The following is a 19,878-nucleotide window of genomic DNA, read 5'->3' on the forward strand; positions in this document are numbered from 1 at the left end:
TTTCCTAGCTTCGTTTTGGTATATTATGGGACAATTTTGGTTGTGAAACGAATGAGATATTGCTATTAGTTAACTTTAACAGAATATTCCTTGTGATGAGAGAATATTCCGTTAAAGTTAATTGTTAACTTTTGTTGACTTTTTCGAAATTTTCTCGGAAACCCTCCTTAACGTATTTCGACGCGTTGATCCGAATCCGCCATCCGTTTTTCCAAATTTAATCGTTTTAGTTGAGTTTCACTAACGGGACACAATATTATGCTTAGGTGCAATTTCTATCGAAGACTCCAACCTTCTTAGCCCAAAAGGATGTAGCATCGCAAGTAACTGTGAGCGAGTCTTTTTGTTTATATATATATGTGTGTGTGCGCGTGTGATTATTCCCAACAACTACTTATATATATATATATGTGTATTACAATATGACATGTCATGTTTAGCTTTACAAATAGACATTTCCGCACACTTTATGTTTTAAATAATAATTGTGAGCATAAACTTATGGCATGACATTATTGTATTCTACCTACTCATTATTACATGTTGCACGGTGTCTCTTAGATGTTTTTACTGTCCTGGGCCAAGGAAGAGCTTCATTTGTAGTTCACATGCACCATTTACATTCGCTTTGGATCTAGAGTTAGGTGCTAGCCTGTCCTTTTGTATGTTGTTTATGTTGTGTCGGATTTGTATGTGATGCGACGATGTAGTACTAGAATGTAAAACCTACACCTAACATGTTCATGCAGTTGATCCCTGTATGACTTGTTGTGCATACATGAACTAATGAGCAGTGACTTCTTATAATGATGAATTGAGTTTGATGTTGAGATACCTGTTTATTGTGCCCACATGCAATAGCTTACTTGTGGTGCATGATATCTATTACTTACTATTGTTTTAATATTGTTGGGAAAACTATATACTTTTTTTACAGCGAGGGGATATATTTTTCGAAAATGTTTTACAAGACTTTATTTTCAGGCCCACTCACCCTTATTTTTCTCCCCTCCAGGAATTTACTGGCAGAAGTTTTGTAACGACGAGGATGGCTGACAATAGGAGACTTCTCCTTTTGGTATAAATTTGATTACCCTTGTTTTAGTGCAATTTATCTATGCTTTGACATCACTTGTGTGATATGGGTTCAATCCCGCTCACATGAGCACTCTAAACTAGTCACTTTTAGGTTTTAATTTATTCACATTCTCCACATCATTACACTTTTGGCTTCGTCACCCTTCAGGTGTCGGCCATCACATCTCGATTCGAGTGTCCAGGTGAACATTCCGGGTCGGTGTGACAGTTTGGTATCAGAGCATAGGTTAAGCAGTATCACAATCATCACACATGTGATGTAAGCAATCTCAATTCTAAAATTCTTACGTTATATTTATGCCACCTCGTCAAATACGAAATATGCCAACTTTTTATGAGTTTTGTTCAACTTGGAACAACTATTGTTGACACTTTTCTACGTCTTACCAACGTCCCAGAAGAACGCTTTGGCAACCACCTCTAGACTTAAACAAAGAACCTCATTGCCAAGGAAAACACTCGAAATGAAGAAGTTTTGTTGGCCCTGAAGCAGGGCTAGTGTGTCGGTAATTTTATACCACCGCAGATCTATCAACCTATCCCAATACGACTATCCAATCATCATTACCAACCTTTTTGGGTTAGGAAATCATATATAATTTTGATCATGTGGCAGCACTCGTTAGAATATCACCTATCAGAATTCCCACAAAGTTTACTTTCATCAAGATTTCAGAAATGTCTTGAGCGACAACTTGGTGCTAAAGTGGTGGCACTCGACGGAAGATCATTTGGGGGACAGTTACTTTTGGTCCCCGATAACATCAATCTTTCAAACATAGCAATTATGATTCTGGATCTTCAAGAATTTGGAAACTGAATTCTGTGGGCTGAGGACGATAGCTTAATAGCACCAAGTTCCATTTTCAATCAGAGTTTGGAAACTGAATTCAAGACTCTTCTGGGTTCCTATTAACAAACATAACATGGCAGACCAAATTAAAAACAGCTTTAAACCGAAAATTAAAATCTGAGTTGTTCTAGTTCCTTTTGTAAGAATTCTCATAACCAAGGACAGATCCACATAGGGACCTGGGAGGTCCCAGGACCCGTCGGTGATCCTAAATCACTGCTAGAAATTTTCCGAGGACCCCTCATACTCGAGCATGAGGTGTGCAGGTTGTAGGTTGCAGCTTTCAGTGACTGTCTTCTTCTCGGAGAAGATGACCGCGCACGGAGAAGAAAGAAAATAGGGATCCTTCCAGCCTCTCTCCTCATTGCTTCTGCCATGGTCTCATCCATCGGTGCCACCCACTTCTCCTCCAACCTTTCTTTGTCGTCTAGCAGGGCAGTACATAAGCCCAAATTTCCCCAAATTATTTCAACCACCTTAGTAATTTTTCTTATGGGTGAAATTTCCTACATAAGGTTAGTAAGATGGATATGATCTGTCATGGGTTGGTGAAATTTGGGGGTGGAGCTGCCATGGATTCGGGAGAATGGGGAGAGAGGCAATTGGTGGAGGTATGACAGCTGTGTTCTTAGTGAGAGAGAAAATGGATGTTTGGAAACTAGTAAAAGAGAAAAATTATGTGTTTGCTTAGAAAGATAGTGGGAGTTTGGGAAGAGTTTTATTTGACCGGTATTTTAAATTTAGTGGTCCATATTAGATAATCAATAACTTAGGTACTCCCTAGTAACTTATGAAACATCGTAATGGACACTTGAATTATGATTTCATAATTTGTTATGTTGTTTTGCATATGATTTTTGAATGAAATGTATTATATTTAAATTTTCTATGTTGTTTTTGTCTATAAATTTTTTGACCTTTATTATTGGGACCCCCGAGTTTAAAATCCTGGATCCGCCACTGCTCATAACCCTCAACAAAAAGAAAAGTTTACCGCAAGCTTGAAGCTAATCGGGGTCACATTCTCCTTGCTCTGCAATCACACATCACAAAATTCGAAGTTGAAAACTGTTTAAAAATATATATAGCAACTTGTCCTACCAACCCGACTTTAAAATACAACTTCACTTTAAACTTTTAGATGGTTGTGGTTTCTTACATCACAAAAATGATATATAATGTAAACTAATGAACTTGATTCTCCATGGAGGGGTACATCACAAAAATGATATATAATGTAAACTAATGAACTTGATTCTCCATGGAGGGGTATGTGTATCTTTTAAACATCTATAGCTGACAAAATGGAAAGGTACAAAGCCATTAAACAAGTATGTACACCTAAACAAAGGTCTAAAAATAAGCTAACTTGTATACATGTTACCAGAATCTCAAAATGACCGATGCCCCGGAAATAGCCATGCCCTATTGTGCCTCCTCGTTCCCAGTTTGTTCTGAAATGGGGGTTTGACTCATAGTTTGCTCTGCAATGGGAGTTTGACTTATAGTTTGATCTGCAAAGGGAGTTTGAGTTATAGTTTGATCTGCAAAGGGAGTTTGAGTTATAGTTTGATCTACAATGGGAGTTTGAATCTTGACGAATAAAATTATTGATCGAAATCGTTCTATTTATTAATGCTTGTTCAGAGATATAATCATACCGAACAGAAAGACTCAATCCATTGCTAACATCAGCAACCCTAATTTCCTACCAAAAAGAACTTAGTTCAATAGATTTCTTAGGAAACGATTCTTAGTCGCTGCGAACCACTGACTACGCAACCGAAACAAAACCAGATTAAATAAGAGCACTTTGAGTAAAGAAAACAAAGTGAAATCTGCTTTCCATGCAAAGAATCTCTTCGCTCTCCGTTCAACACTTAATGATACGTTTTATTTAAAAATGGGTTCTTAAATCAGTCATCTCACAGGATATTCTAACTCTAACACAAACCAACCATTACTATTATGCTTCTTGCTGCAGTCAAGTTTCATGACTCTAAATAAACCCAGAGGAACATATAAACCAAAAAAGAATAGTGTAAAAATGTATTTAAGGGTTGACTGCATCTTTGAATATTGAAAGTAAGAATATAGAGCAATTTCATTATAGAAAATTAAGTACCTAGTCTTGTCATGTGCACATCCGAGAGGGAATTTCATGATCGCTCAATTTCAAGTCTAGCCTCTCTTTCCTAATGAGAGATTCTACTGCAGCCTGATAAACGTATTCAAACATTTAATAATCTACAGAAATTAACTAAACTCAGCCACATTGAATATCAAAGCCATCTACTTACCATCTTATCCAACTCTTATTTCGTACATTTTTCTGGTAAAGAAGCAAAGTTTATCCTGAGCTCTGCAATAAAATAATTCAATTCTTGTTCCTTGCTTCAATAAGATCCCTACAATCAAACAAACATAATTACTCTAGTAAGCAACTTCAATTTAAAATGCAAAGATATAACACAAAGGAAAGTGAGTAATTCAAAATCAAACTGTCAAAACAACAAACTGATACTGTGATACACTTAACATGCCAATTTATATACTATATAACAATACTAAATCAAGTAATTTATAAAGATTAGAAATGGATTCAAAAAGCTAAAAAAATATTTTTTTGAATGAAAAAGGTATAGAAAACAAATTTAATTCGTTACCTAGGATTTATCTTGCAAAAGAACGGAGAATTAGATGGAGATCTCAACCATAGAATACAAGCTGGATGGATGAAGTGGAAGAGTGCATCCGGCGTGTTGTGTGACCGTCGTATGCCACTGAAGCTCAAGGGAAAATTTTATAGGACGGCAATAAGGCCGGCGATGTTGTATGGCACAGAATGTTGGACGGTGAAGCATCAACACGTACACAAAATGGGTGTAGCGGAGATGAGGATGCTTCGTTGGATGTGTGGGCACACGAGAAAGGATAAGATTAGGAATGAGGATATCCGGGGTAAAGTATGAGTAGCCGAAATTGAAGGAAAGATGAGAGAAAATCGATTACGGTGGTTTGGACATGTGCAAAGAAGGCCTACTGACGCTCCAATTAGAAGATGCGACTATGGGACAGAGGTTCAGGGCCGAAAGGGTAGAGGAAGACCTAGGAAAACTTTGGAAGAGACCCTAAGAAAAGACTTAGAGTACTTGGATCTAACGGCGGACATGACACAGGACAGAACACAATGGCGTTCTAAGATTCATATAGCCGATCCCACTCAGTGACTTGGATTTTCCAAGTCTCCAACCGAGAAGTTTTCCTCACTCGGAAAATTAAGGGAACACTACCTCAACCTACATGCTCCACTCACAAAGCTTTAACATACAAGCTTCAACAAAAGAAAATTCAAAGAACTTAGCGAAGAAGGCTTTGGTGTATTTAACACAATACGTTGAAATGAAGGAAAGCTTATTTATTGATATCCCCGATAAGTTACAAATATGTACATATACTTGAGTCAAAATAAACAAACAAGAGGGAGCCTTCACAAAGGTTGCTTAGGAGAAGTCTCAGCAGTCGGTAGAGCCCCAGAAAGAGAAGGCACCGGAGGGGGATCATTCGGAGCCTCAGTACTGGACAAAACCCTAGAAGGAGGAGGCATCAGAGGTTGATCATTTGGAGCTTCATTACGCGGTACAGCCCCAGAAGACGAAGGCAATAAATGCCTTTGGAACAAACCCACAAATCTCTGATGATCAAGTAAAACCTGACCATCAGATTCCTTCATCTGGTCAAGCTTCATCTTCATGTTTGTAGCATAGTCATGTGCGAGCCGGTGCAACTGTTTATTCTCATGCTTGAGCCCTCTAATCTCCTGTTTGAGACTCATCACTTCAGCCGCCAATGATTCAACTTGGCGGGTTCGAGCAAATAGGCGTTGGGCCATATTAGACACAGAACCTGCACACTGAACACTGAGAGCCAGAGAATCCTTAACAGCCAACTCATCAGACCGTTTGGAAAGTAGTCTGTTATCTTTGGGAGTGAGAAGGTTCCTGGCCACTACCGCAGCGGTCATATCATTCTTCATCACGGAATCCCCAACGGTAAGAGGACCAGTAGGGGAGACGAAGGATGGGCGCCATATGTTGTCTGGAGAAGGCGGGGCTGCCTCTTCAACAAGGTTCAAGTCAAAACGACGGTCGGAGGGGCCAGACATTTTCAAAGGTGTTGAAGAGAGAAGTGGTCGGACAAATCAAGATCTTAGAAGTGCAAGAATGGAGCTTCTACTGGTGGATATTCAAGTGTGCTTTGGAACTTAATGCCAGCCCCTATAAAAATCTGCACTCGACGAAGCTTCAGAAATCGAAGAGGCGCCTGCTCAGAAATCGAAGAGGCGTTTGCTTTCTCAAAAGTTGGGCTGCTCAGAGACCACGAGGGTCGATCTCAGAAATCAAATAGGCGTTTGCTTTCTCAAAAGCTGGGCTACTCAAAGACCACGAAGGCCGATCTCAGAAATCGAAGAGGCTTGCTTTCTCAAAAGCTGGGCTGCTCAGAGACCACGAGCGCCGATCTCAGAAATCGAAGAGGCACCTACTTTTCCAGCCTTGTCAGCATCTGTCACACGCACAATCAGCTTTGCGGAAATTATGGGCATTCTGTCGAAGATTTCTGGCGAAGTAGAAAGCACATGAATCGTACTGTTCAATCACCCACTTCCCACACGCAACAGTAACTCATGGGTACCACAGATAACTTTGCCAAAGTTCTCTGACAAAGTTGGGACACGTGAAGCTTGCAGCCCGCTACATCGCTCTGACCAAGAAGGGTAAAAGAATTGCAAAGAAACAACACTAACAAAGTTTAGACACATAAATTTTGAAGGTCTAGCTACCATATTATTACCCACAAGGGTAAAGGAACAGTACCACTGCTGGATAATTGGAAAGTCCCGGTGTGTCAACCTCTGTGCTTCGTGGCAAGGTAGACTAGCAAACATGCCCAACCTTTACTCACATTCGAGAAAACACTCCCAACAGGATTGCTTGCTCCAAAATCGAAGAGGCACCGCCCTCCGAATCTCGAGAGCCAGACTCCCAACATGATTACTTTCTCAAAAATCGAAGAGAGGGTAAAGGAACAGTACCACTGCTGGATAATTGGAAAGTCCCTGTGTGTCAACCTTTGTGCTCCGTGGCAAGGTAGACTAGCAAACATGCCCAACCTTTACTCACATTCGAGAAAACACTCCCAACAAGATTGCTTGCTCCAAAATCGAAGAGGCACCGCCCTCCGAATCTCGAGAGCCAGACTCCCAACATGATTACTTTCTCAAAAATCGAAGAGAGGGTAAAGGAACAGTACTACTGCTGGATAATTGGAAAGTCCCTGTGTGTCAACCTCTGTGCTTCGTGGCAAGGTAGACTAGCAAACATGCCCAACCTTTACTCACATTCGAGAAAACACTCCCAACAAGATTGCTTGCTCCAAAATCGAAGAGGCACCACCCTCCGAATCTCGAGAGCCAGACTCCCAACATGATTACTTTCTCAAAAATCGAAGAGAGACCGCTCTCCGAATCTCGAGAGCCAGACCTCCAGCAGGATTGCTTTCTCAAAAATCGAAGGGGCATCGTTCTCCGAATCTCGAGAGCCAGATCCCCGACAGGATTGCTTGTTCGAAAACCGAAGAGGCACCACTTTTCCAACTTCAAGAGCTGGATCTCCTTGGATAAAGCTTGTCTGTAATCTTCACACGCAACATCAGCTTTCCAGATACCACAGACCACTTTTTCAAAGTGCTCTGACAGAGTTAAAACATGTGAAGCTGACAGCTCCCACTGTCGTGCTATGACCAAGCAGGGTAAAGGAATAGCATTATTACTTGATGTTAGGGAGACTCCTATATATGTCGACCTCCATCCCTAACGGACAGGCAGACCTGCAAAAATGCTCAACCCTTTCTCTTATCTGAGAAGGCACTCCCAACGAAGCCTTTCGAAATATTCAGCTTTCTTTCCCCCCGATAATACCTCTGTAAACAAGCTATACTAGAGCAAGAATATCTCATATCATCAGGGTTAAAAGCAAGAGTATCCCATATCATGCTTTTTCCCTGTCTTTTCCTTTGGCCTTGTTCTTACCTGCAAGACAAGGAGAAAGAGAGCAATCAGTCAGCACTTGGAATCAAGCTTCCAGCCAGGAACTGACTGCCTGGAACCCCTTACCTGATTACTTACCTGGCATTGCTCTCGAGTACTCATCTTCAACATCTTATGCTTCCAGGGAAGATACCGCATCTGCCTGAGGAACAGATAGGGCAAGTGAGAAGGATACAAGGAAGCATGTGGAGACAAGCGTAACAGCACACGTGCCGATACATCCACTACTCTGTCAAAAGCAAAAGTATCCCATATCAGCAGGGTCGAACGTACTCTAGGTTTGATGGACTTGTTTTGACCTTAAAATTCTTCAGTCGGCCTTATACTCTGGAGGAAACCAGAAAACCCTCCAGCCCGGTTCAAGAATAAGCCTGTGGAAAGTTACTTCTTCAAAAGCAAAAGTATCCCATATCTCTTCTCATTTTTCTTCTCTTTATCCTTCATGCTGCCTGCAAGATAGGGAGAATGTGAACAATCAGCCGGAGCTCTGATTGCTTACCTTGTCTGTCATCTCTTTCAGCAGATCCCCTAGCCCGACGACTTGGGGGACTCCTACTATATGGTTTGTATCGCGCTTGACCAAGCCTGAAACTACAAGTAAGCTTCAAGTGAAATTGATACATTACCTTGTGCATCTCCACCAGTTACAGATACCACCCCTGGATGGAGGAAGAGTACTTCTAGAAAAGATGCCACATCTACCTATGAGACAGATAAGGCAAGTCAAGACGATACCACACTCCAGTACTTAGAAGTTTCGTGGTTACGAGATCATTCTCCCACAATATTTCCTAATGTCATTTGTACTAAATCATTCACTTGTACTCACTAAAGGAGAGCTTGAACCTATGTACTTGTGTAAACCCTTCACAATTAATGAGAACTCCTCTATTCCGTGGACGTAGCCAATCTGGGTGAACCACGTACATCTTATGTTTGCTTTCCTATCTCTATCCATTTATATACTTATCCACACTAATGACCGGAGCAATCTAGCGAAGATCACAAAAAGTGACCGTTTTCGCTACCTAGGATCTATCTTGCAAGAGAACGGAGAATTAGATGGAGATCTCAACCATAGAATACAAGCTGGATGGATGAAGTGTAAGAGTGCATCCGGCGTGTTGTGTGACCGTTGTAGGCCACTGAAGCTCAAGGGAAAATTTTATAGGACGGCAATAAGGCCAGCGATGTTGTATGGCACAGAATGTTGGGCGGTGAAGCATCAACACGTACACAAAATAGGTGTAGCGGAGATGAAGATGCTTCGTGGGATGTATGGGCACACGAGAAAGGATAAGATTGGGAATGAGGATATCCGAGGTAAAGTAGGAGTAGCCAAAATTGAAGGAAAGATGAGAGAAAATCGGTTCCGATGGTTTGGACATGTGTAAAGAAGGCCTACTGACGCTCCGGTTCGAAAATGTGACTACGGGACAGAGGTTCAGGGCCGAAGGGGTAGAGGAAGACCTAGGAAAACTTTGGAAGAGACCCTAAGAAAAGACTTGAGTACTTGGATCTAACGGAGGACATGACACAAAACCGAACGCAATGGCGTTCTAGGATTCATATAGCCGACCCCACTTAGTGGGAAAAGGCTTTGTTGTTGTTGTTGTTTGTTGTGGAAAACTGGAGAGATAAAAAAGGGAATTCTTAGTTTTTACTATCAGTATGACAACCATGTGATTTCTTTGTTTATTGGGATTCATGTGTGTCATTAGGATTGCCTAATTAGTGATTTTAGAGTTTGACAACAAATTACTGATTAACATGATTAACAAATTTTATTTTATATGTATTAAAATGATTAACAAATTTTTTATTGATCAATATAAAAAAGGTGTTAAAAACTAACCTAATTTATTAAGTTTGAAAAAATTGGACAGATAAAAGAGTTTTTAATCCTTACTATAACTAAAATAACTATGTTATTTCATTATCAAAAAGGATCCATACATATGATGAGGGTTAAGAATGTCACTGATTAAAGAATCTGCAAGACGTAATCAAATTGGACTCGAACTTGCCAAATTTTTATTCAAATAAACTAAAAAAAGTAGTTGGAATCAAACTAACCTCCGTTTTCTATATGCAGCAAACTGCATCTTGTTTTTGCCTTCGTTAACAACATATCGTTGGCTCTATACACACAAAAACACAGTAAACATCTCATTCATTACTAATAGCCATTTCAATCAATTAATTATTTAGACAAATTTTTCAACGATTCCAAAGATCAGACAAAAATTGCATGAGAAACTTGAGATTATATGCAATTGTATGTCAAATACCCTGAAAAATACCATATATCCAATATTAAGTGCATACATCTATAAACTAATCTTTATATATGCTTTAAAATAATACAGATCAATGTAATCTAAAACATTGGAAACATTATCATACAATTAAAGAATCACAATGCAGAAAATTTTCTTTCCATTATTTTCAGATAGCCTTTCACCCCACAACACTGTAGTTCAATCTCCATCGTTAAGGGTCATCAAAAATTAAAGCAGTCAGTATAGCACACTCACAACATATATGCTCTCTCAAAAAAAAAACCAAAGAGAACCACACTGGGCTGCTCAACTATCCAATTTATACCAAGATCCAACATTTTACATCCGTTCAGTCCCCAGCCACAGGGTTGATTCTATTTCAACCCTCTCATTCATTCTATTTGTTTACATCTCCATCGCACACTCATACATATCAAGACAACAGAAAGATTCATAAATCTGGGTCTATTACTCATGAATACAAATCTCATTGAACCAACCCCATTCTCCTAAACAAAAAATTGTTTCATGACCAAAGTCATTAACTTATTTATGGATAAATGTCAAGGTACCCAAGAACTACCACTGAAACAACCGCAAAGATTCAAAGTTCCACAGCAATATATTATCTGCAACTAATAAAAAATATAAACCACCAAAGCTATTTGCAAATCTGTGATTGAGCAATTGAGAAACCAAAACGCAAGATATACTCTTTGCCAGGAAAATCCTAACAGAGGACCACAATTGTTACAAAGGAAAATCATTAGAGTTTGATCCAAATTAACCACTCAAATCTCAGTGAATAATCTCAGTGAATAAAACTAAGCAATGATGCAGGAAATCAATTAGAAGCTTGAGATATACAAAAAGTTAAATATTGGCCCCCAAAATTGGAAGTATTCCCCTAATTTTAACCATTAACAGCATAAAGAATTGAAAATTACGATTAACCATTATGTACTTGATAATCACAAATGAAGTCACAAGGAAAAAATTAACCACTCAAAGCTCAGTGAATAAAACTAAGCAATGATACAAGAAATCAATTAGGAGCTTCAGATACACAAAAAATTAAATTAATTGACTAACAAAAATGGAGCCATTCCCCTAATTTTAACCACTAATAGCATAAAGAATTGAAAATTACAATTAACCATTATGCACTTGATTATCACAAATGAGATCATAAGGTCCAAAAAATTAACCACTCAAATCTCAGTGAATAAAACTAAGCAATGATGCAGGAAATGAATTAGAAGCTTGAAATACACCAAAAATTAAATTAATTGAGTAACAAAATTGGAGCCATTCCCCTAATTTTAACTACTAACAGCTTAAAGAATTGGGAATTACAATTAAGACCAATGTTTCCCCCCCCCCCTCCCCCCCTTTTATCATTGCCATAAAAGGCAGAAAAACAAAGGCTTCTAAAACCCAAACCAACCGTCTCATTTCTTCCCAAAAATAAACACATTTTAATCCAACATTCATAAATGCATGGTCAAACAGGGAAAAAAATATGTTAATTTGGGTTTCAGCAGGAATTTCATCACCAACTTGTTCCACACCCCAACTCTTTTCCTCGACTTGTCTCCCTTTGCACTCTACGTGCCCTTCACCAGCCTGTCTAAGATCCTAAACATTTCAACATTCATATAAAATTCCATTAAAGTATAAAGTATACTTATATATAAAACATAATAACCTTCTAAAACCAATATCTTTTAAAAGCATTCCATCAATTGAACATCACCTCCCTGTCTAAGAAAACTGATGACAATCGTAACCTAAACTATGAAATGTCGTACCCAGTGCACAAGGCTCCCGCTTTACGCAGGGTCTGGGAGAGGTAAATGTCGGCTAGCCTTACCCCCATTTATGGAGAGGCTGCTCCCAAGTCTCAAACCCGAGACCTACCGCTCATGGGCGAAGGCAATTGCCATCGCACCAAGTGCGACCTCTGTAAACTATGAAATACCAAATTAAATATAAAAACATCACAACCCCAAACCCAAACAAAACAGAAATCAATTAAAAAAAAAATTGCCCCAACCCGTCTCTCTCATTTTCCCCTTCCCACCTGTCTGTCTCAGTGTATACTCTCTATGCCTCTCACGAAATCAAAACTGCCAAAACCATGAACCAACAGAAAACCTGCAAAATACCATAAACTCCAACTATTTACTCCTTGCCATATTCATTTTTATACCTATCACTTCAACCAACAGATGGATTCATCCACTCACAGCATAAAAAAAATTTAAATCACAATTAAACTTTATACTTTATGTCATCATCTCCCTCTCAGTGTTCCCTGTTTTCAATACAAACCAAAACCAGAAAACTTTTAAAAATTGGAGTCGTTTGACTCATCTTTTTTCACAAATCACAAACCCTTTTAATCCAACAATTGCAAATACATATTAAAATTGGGATAAACAGAAGCAGAGATAACACACCCAAAAAATAACAGCGCCCTTCCAATTCTTGCCAAATCCAAGATTTATGAACTGAGATAACAAAAACTGCAACTGATCACAAAACCAAATGGTTAGGGTTTGGTCCAAACTGACAAAAATCAAATGGGCAACAATCTGAAATTACAGTTCTAGAAATCAAAATATATTACGGAAAATAACAAATAATTTGTGAAGCAGAGCAGAAGCGGGATTTACCTCGATGCTTATGTAGAGGGTTTGGAGGATGTCTTCCTCGTGGTCCGTGCGACCAATTTGATAAGAATTAATCTGAATCTCGTCAATCCCAGACGGATTCGAATGCAAAAAGGGCCAAATCTCCCCCCCCCCCAAAGGGGAGGGATCACAACTCTAGAAATAGAGACCAGTTTTATGAAGCTGGACAAAACACCCACAACCCCACGTTTAAAAGGATCAAAAACCCTCCACAAAGCAGATAGCAGAAATAAGATCCCTTCAAATATGAAAATTTTTGGGATCGAAACACCACAATATTGAAGAAAAACAAACAATTCGAGAAAAACAGTGAGAATAAGGCACAAATCATAGAAAGAAGTGAGATTTAAGTACTTCTTGAAGGCTATAGAAATTGGGTGCAGGATGAGGTGGCTAGAAGATCGTGAAGCAGAGATCGAAAAGATACTTAAAATTGCAACTATCCTAGCAGCAAATGAACCAAATTAATTTGAAACAAAACAAACCCCATTAACTAAAGGTTCTCACTTCTCACCGTACAAAAAATGACAAAGGGGAAACAGTCCTAACTTTTTTGAGACCCCAACAAAAAGTTGCAAACTTTCAACAGCTAAATAATGAATATTAAAATCGAAAGTCTCATGAGGCATTTCCTTTAAAGATTCCCAGTTCTCAACCCACCAATTTGTTTGGCAACACACTGATCAGATCCAATTGAGTGGAATCAATAAAAATAAATAAAAGAAAAAAGGGAAAATTCCCACAGATTTTGAAATGTACAGAATACCCCAGATGGGCAATTTGTAACAAAACCCCAAAACAAAAAGTTGGGGGAATAAGTACTGGTTTGGTACTGAGGTGCTTTTATAAAAAGTGGGTATCAAAAAAAGCTGAGCTCAAAAAGGTGTTTGGTAAACACTTAAAAACAGCTTATTTTCACAGTTTTGGGTGAAAAAAAAGCTGAAAACGTGAAGCAGCAAAAATGAGCTTATTCTCATAGCACAGCAAAAGCAGTTTTTTTTCAAAGCACAGCAATACCAAACCAGCCCTAAGAAAGATCTAAATCAAATCCCAGAAGATAAAAATTATTAAAAAGGTAAGAAAGTCAGTTCTGTTTTACTGAACCCAGCAACTTTCTCTTCTTCTCTTCAGAAACAACTACAACCAGAAGAAGATAATCCCAAAAGAAAAAGCATCAGTCCCAAACAATTAAGTAACTTCAATTTAACTGACAGAAAAAAACACTCATTTCTTATAATTTCATATCGTAATTTGAGGATGAAATTCTGCAGAGAAATTGGCAGAAGGAAAAGTGATAGATAGATATATCGATATAGAGAAAGAGAGAATGAACCTTAACTCCCAGAACAGAGAGAAATATTATGTAGTTGAATTAAAGTTTCAATAAACATGATTAATCAGAGAGCTGAAAAAGGAGAGCTTTGGAGAAGAGTTTAATTAGAGAGAGAAGACAGAGATGTTAACCATGGTTTTTTCACTAATCAGAAAAACTAATCCATTCAAACCAACTCACCATGAAATCACAGCGACTTCACAAATCTTCTTCAAATCCACATCGTACAGGAAGCACAGAGTGCGTTTGGCGAAAAAGAAGTGAATCAGCACAAGAAACAGAAGATACTAAAGCCAACCCAGTTCAGCAAATGAACATGCTATTAGCTAAAGGGATACAAATTTTGTGATTGAATCAGACATCACATATCTGCATGCAAATTGCAATCATATGAGAAATTGGTATCTCTATAACAATGTAATATTTGAACTCCAATTATTGAAATCCAATTAATACACTAATATATGCACACAAATATATAACCCAATAATTTAGCAAGAATGAAAAGGAAATAATATGAACAGAGAGAGATGTATAAAGACCTGGAGGTATGTTGTCAGGATTGTGGCTGATAACAACAGCGTAATCACCAGACGCCCTAGCGAGGGTTCCACGGTCCCCAACATGGTGCTCAATGTTACAGACGACGGCTCCCTCCGGGATCGATCTGAGAGGCAACACATTTCCGACCACCAAATTAGCCTTCTTCAGGAGATGACACACAGATTAACATCATGCGGAGGTGTGCACGCACACACACATAAAATATACATGCATACTTAATTTTTCAGACAATAATACCTCACAACATAAGTTGTGCAAGCTAGGACTATTTGGTTGACTCTAAAGAAATTGATAGGTTAGAAAAAGCCCAAAAAAAATACAAGGACGAATGTTCGTTCATCTCTTACATCAACAGGAGGATGAATGCCCCTGCAAAAGACAACAAAGCAATCCACAATCATCCAACAAATAAGCACAATTTCTTTCCAGTCAGTAATTATGGTCATATCTACTGCAGCGCTAAACAGTAGATTTTTCATGGCCCTGGTGCTGAACAGTTAAATGAAGGGTGGGTACCTATTTTCTGCATCTTTACACTCAAGGGCAAGAGAAACCTGCCAGTCCTCAAACAAATTAGGACACTCTTGCGGATCGTCCAATGATTCTACAGCTTTTTTATTGACCTGCCATACTGCAAATTAAAAGTACAAAATTAAAAATACTTGAAATAGCCAAATATATGCAAAAATCTTTCCTTGCTTCAATTCAATTGGTCGATAAAGTGGAAGACATAACAATTTTCCTTTGGTATGACTTCTACATCTCATATATACATTTCACTTGAAAGAAAAGCATCATGTTCATGAATAAAGAAAAACACTGCAAAAGTCTAACCTTGTTCAGGTCATTTCTCCAAATTGAAACTCTCTCTGAAACCTGGCTTGGTAGGTAAGATCGTGCCATCAAATTTGCTTCAGGTATCCGTCCACTGTAATGAAAGATAACGAAACCCTATAAAGCAGACCACAAAAATTAGACAAAACCCAAAAACTAAACAGTAAAAAAAAAACCATAAAATGAAAGAAAAAAAAAGAACTGCAAATATTCTATAAATCGTAATATGAACTGCAACCCATCAATCATCCCCCAAAATAAACTGCAAATCACAAAATGACCAACCCCAAATCGGCCGGAGAACTCACCAGGAGACCCAGGCTTTTCTGGGCTTAAAATTTCCTTCGAATTGGGACCAAATTCACGGTTTTTGAGCAAGAGGTCCCTGTGCTTTGTAGTTTCTGAGAGAGAGAATCAAAGAGATTTCTAACGGCTTGGTGGTTTTTGAGCAACACAGTGCTGTAGTTGGTGATTTCGGTGCACAGATGGATACCTTCGGTGGGAAAATATCAAACCCAAACAGAATTCCTCTGAAACTCCAATTTCAATATAATCAAACACAAACAAAATACCAAACTCAACTCCGATTAAGTTGTTGATGGCTTTGAGTTCTAAAACAAAACGAATGCTATCAACATTTGCTTACAACCCTAATTACCAAATTCTTCAACCTGCCTAATTAAAATCTAAGATTATCGCTACAATGAACATAGAAACACTAATTACACATAAACATCGCATAAAAAGCATAAATAAAAAAATCCAAAACATCAGCAGAGATAACGAAAATGATAAAAACTCTAAAAAAATTTAAACAAAATTTTAAAACTTTAACTCACAGGAAGCTCTGTAGCGATTTTCTCAGACAATGGCAGATTTTCCATAGCTGATTTCAGTAACCCCAAATCAATTTAAAAAAATAAATAGATTTAAATTCCAAATTGGGCATGAAATTACTTGCCTTGAGTAGGGAGGGTTTTACAAAACGCCGCCTTTGGAGACCCAGCTTTTGAGCGGCTGCGGCGCCTGGTGTGACGGTGCGAGACACAGAGAGATAGTTTGAGAAGCAGTTATTAATTTTTTGGATGAGAGAAATGGAATGAAGCAGATGACTCGAGAAGAGGCATCTTCAACGATGGACGCTCTACATATAAAATCTCCAAAATCACAAAAAGGAAATTTGAACACAAAATCCATTTGTTAACCAAAATCACCAACAAAAAAAAATCAAATAAAACAAAAAGGAAATTAAGAGAGAGATCGGAGTAAAGAGTGGACGGCGTCGGTTCTCCGAGCACTGTAATCCCTGAAGATTTCTTCCGCCGTTGGCGGACTCCAGCCCATCTTCCTGCTACTCTCATTCATCTCACCGATGCTCTCGAGTTACAGAAATGGAGGCCAGTTTGTGTGGTTTTGGTTTTAGGAAGCAGAGCCGATGCTATTCCAGATATGGTGTTGTGGCTGCTAAGGTTTGAGAATGACAGAAACAGGAAGCGTGAGAGATAAGAGAGCGCTCGCGTAGGAGAGAAAGAGGAAGAATGAGAGACGAGAGGGGAGCGCACGAGTAACCCAGCAATGGAGAGCGCACCAGTAACTCAGCTATCAGTACTAAAGCATACGGACACAATTACCCTATGAACTTTTGAGAATTACCCTCCCAACCCAGCCCTGGTATTGTTGTAAATAGCATGAAATCGAGTGGCTTCGTGCTAAACCAGACGGACAAAATTACCCTTTGAACTTTTGAGAATTACCTTCTCAACCTGACCCCATTTGGTTGACATTGTTGTAAATGTCATGAAATTGAGTGGCAAAGAACTGATGGCATCTACAGTGCATTGTTCCCCTACTTTAAACTTAGAGCATTTCCATCAGAGGTGGAATAGCCCAGCACCCAGTCAAAAAACCAAGCTGGGACTCTGTCAATCCCCTCCAGCCCACAAACTTGCCTGGCACCCAGCGCAAGCTGGTCTCCAGGCCAACCCAAACTAAACTGACCAAAGAACCAGCCTATTTGCCTGGCGCGTGGCTTTCACACTGTTGTGGGCGCGAGTAGTCGACAGCCGTTCAGAGGCTAGGCCCGCGGCGCATGCGCACTCACATCGTACCCTGGGTAGGCGACGTGGCCCACTGTCTGCCTTTGGATTTCCAATGGCTAGTTTTTCTAAATCGTTGGATTTCCAACGGTAAAAAAAATTTGAATTTCACTTTTGATCCGGACCATCCGATCACAGATTAATGGTCCATGTTTTCCCCCCAAAAATTAAAAAAAATAAAAATAAAAAGGCCCAACGGTCAGAGTTATGACCGTTGGCCACGTGGTAGCTTATAGGCTGTTGGATTTGAATATTTTTCAAATCCAACAGTCCAGATTAATTAACTAAATTAAAATTTATTAAAAATTATGAAAAAATATAGAAAATTTATTAAAAATACAGAAAAAAATTTTTATACCTAACCTTCATCTTCCACCTTACACCACATTTCAATATTTTCTGCACTTTCTGCACTTTCTACATTTCAATATTTTCTACACTTTGAGAGAAAAAAATGTCTTCGTGGAAGCTCATTGAAGATGTTATATTGTGTGAATGTTGGGTTCACACAACTCATGACCCAATTAGGGGTAATGAGATGGATAAGCGAAAAATATGGAGTAAAATTACGAAAGTGTTTTGCCATGTACATGAAAAAGACGCCAGAAGTAGTCAAGGTCGTTGGAAAAAACTCAACACGTCCTTTACTTGTTGGAAAAACGCCATCTATCATGCTTCCGGTAATCTACACAGTGGGACAAGTTTAGCAGATCAGATGATAATATTTTTATTTATTTATATGTATTCCACCCGCATCAATATTTTAATTTATTTATTTGTGTTACACCCACATTTTTTTATAATACTGTCTTATCCCACATTTATAGACATTACAAGCACAAGCTTTCTACAATGCGAAGAACCACAACAAATCATTCAACAAATGGGAATGTTGGCAAATTGTCAAAGATTGCCCCAGATACAAAATTGTGTCAACCGGTCCAGAAGTTGTCATGCACATCATGGGTCTACACAGTTCGCCAAAACCAGACACGGCCAAACAAGAAGGCGACACATTTGAAGACATGGAAGGGACGCCTGAAGAAGTGTCGGAGACCCAACCGACTCGTCAGTCCCTCATGCCTCAAGGTAAAAAGGCATCAAAGAAAAAATTTAGTTCTTCCAAAAATGACTACACTAAATATATGGAGGAACTTGCTTGCCAAGGTGAACTAAACATGGCGCGGGAAGCGGCTAGAGATGAGGAAAAAGCTGCTGCTATGGCAGCAATATTAGCAACTACTGAGAGACGTGATGCAGTGGTTAAGAGACAAAGAGAAATAGTTAATCGAGAGAACGAGATGATTAGAGAAACACTTAATCGAGAAAATGAGATGCTTAGAGAATAAAGGATAGCTCAAGCAAATTGTGACATTATGAACAAGTCTCTAGTATGACTGTCTCTAAATTCAAAATATTTTTGGACATCGGAAAAAAGAGACGTCGTGCAAATGAGGCGTGAAAGAGATGCGGAAACAAGTCGACGGGGTTATAGCTACACAAATCCTAGCAACGAAGATCCTAGCACCACATATCCTAGCTCCAGAGACTTTGTATAATTTCGTATTTATTTGTAGTACTTTATTTAATTTCTTATGTAATTTTTATGTAATTTCGTCTTTATTTTTAGTATTTTATGTAATTTCTTATTTATTTTTATTTATGGATGTAATTTCATATTGATTATTAGTACTTTGTGTAATTTCTTATTTATTATTAGTACTTTATGTAATTTCTTATTTATTTTTAGAATTTTATGCAATTTCAAATTTTTTTTTTGTACTTTATTTAAACACATCAAATAAGATTACATAACCTCACCAAATAAACTTTAAAAAATTACATAAATTAAAAAAAAACAAATACATTTTATTCTTTAACCACATGCTCATTTTAATTATCTTCACCTTCTTGCAATCTCCATTGGTGCTCAATCAAGTCATTCTGGCGAGTTACATGCTAGTATGGCTCTTGCACATCAGTGTACCAAACGATCAATTCATTGTAATGTCCATC

The 19,878-nt window shown here is 38.5% G+C and overlaps 1 protein-coding gene across 10 annotated transcripts; it reads right to left on the minus strand.

The window, feature by feature from the left end:
• Positions 1-3,305: 3,305 nt before the first annotated feature.
• On the minus strand, positions 3,306-17,316 carry LOC114823352 (uncharacterized). Of its 10 annotated transcripts, none has more exons than XR_011582711.1 (13): positions 16,728-17,316; positions 16,075-16,296; positions 15,767-15,883; positions 15,449-15,563; positions 15,280-15,301; positions 14,911-15,035; positions 14,549-14,737; positions 13,018-13,197; positions 12,802-12,873; positions 10,134-10,198; positions 4,252-4,359; positions 4,077-4,169; positions 3,306-3,495 (listed from the first exon to the last, which is right to left on the minus strand). XR_011582711.1 is itself a non-coding variant. In XM_070824641.1 (10 exons), exons 3-7 carry the CDS (start codon positions 15,459-15,461, stop codon positions 13,026-13,028), a joined length of 417 nt encoding a protein of 138 aa, XP_070680742.1. In that variant the 5' UTR covers positions 15,462-15,563; positions 15,767-15,883; positions 16,075-16,294; the 3' UTR covers positions 4,279-4,359; positions 10,134-10,198; positions 12,802-12,873; positions 13,018-13,025. The 10 variants fall into 10 exon arrangements, 1 of the variants encoding a protein (XP_070680742.1); XR_011582706.1 differs by having other exon boundaries at positions 3,306-3,465; positions 16,728-17,274; XR_011582707.1 differs by lacking the exon at positions 16,728-17,316 and having other exon boundaries at positions 3,306-3,465; positions 15,767-15,860; positions 16,075-16,200.
• Positions 17,317-19,878: the final 2,562 nt, after the last annotated feature.

The sequence above is a fragment of the Malus domestica genome, chromosome 07 (genome assembly GCF_042453785.1).
Source record: "Malus domestica chromosome 07, GDT2T_hap1".
Taxonomy (NCBI): Eukaryota; Viridiplantae; Streptophyta; class Magnoliopsida; order Rosales; family Rosaceae; genus Malus; species Malus domestica.

Bases quoted from the DNA above. Each gene is read 5' to 3' on its own strand.
- LOC114823352 (XM_070824641.1), bottom strand. The intron at 15,036-15,279 runs GTAAGAGATGAA...GTTGCCTCTCAG, and splicing joins GCATTCATCCTCCTGTTGAT to ATCGATCCCGGAGGGAGCCG. The intron at 13,475-14,910 runs GTCTTTATACAT...CTGCTAGGATAG, and splicing joins TCCTGACAACATACCTCCAG to TTGCAATTTTAAGTATCTTT.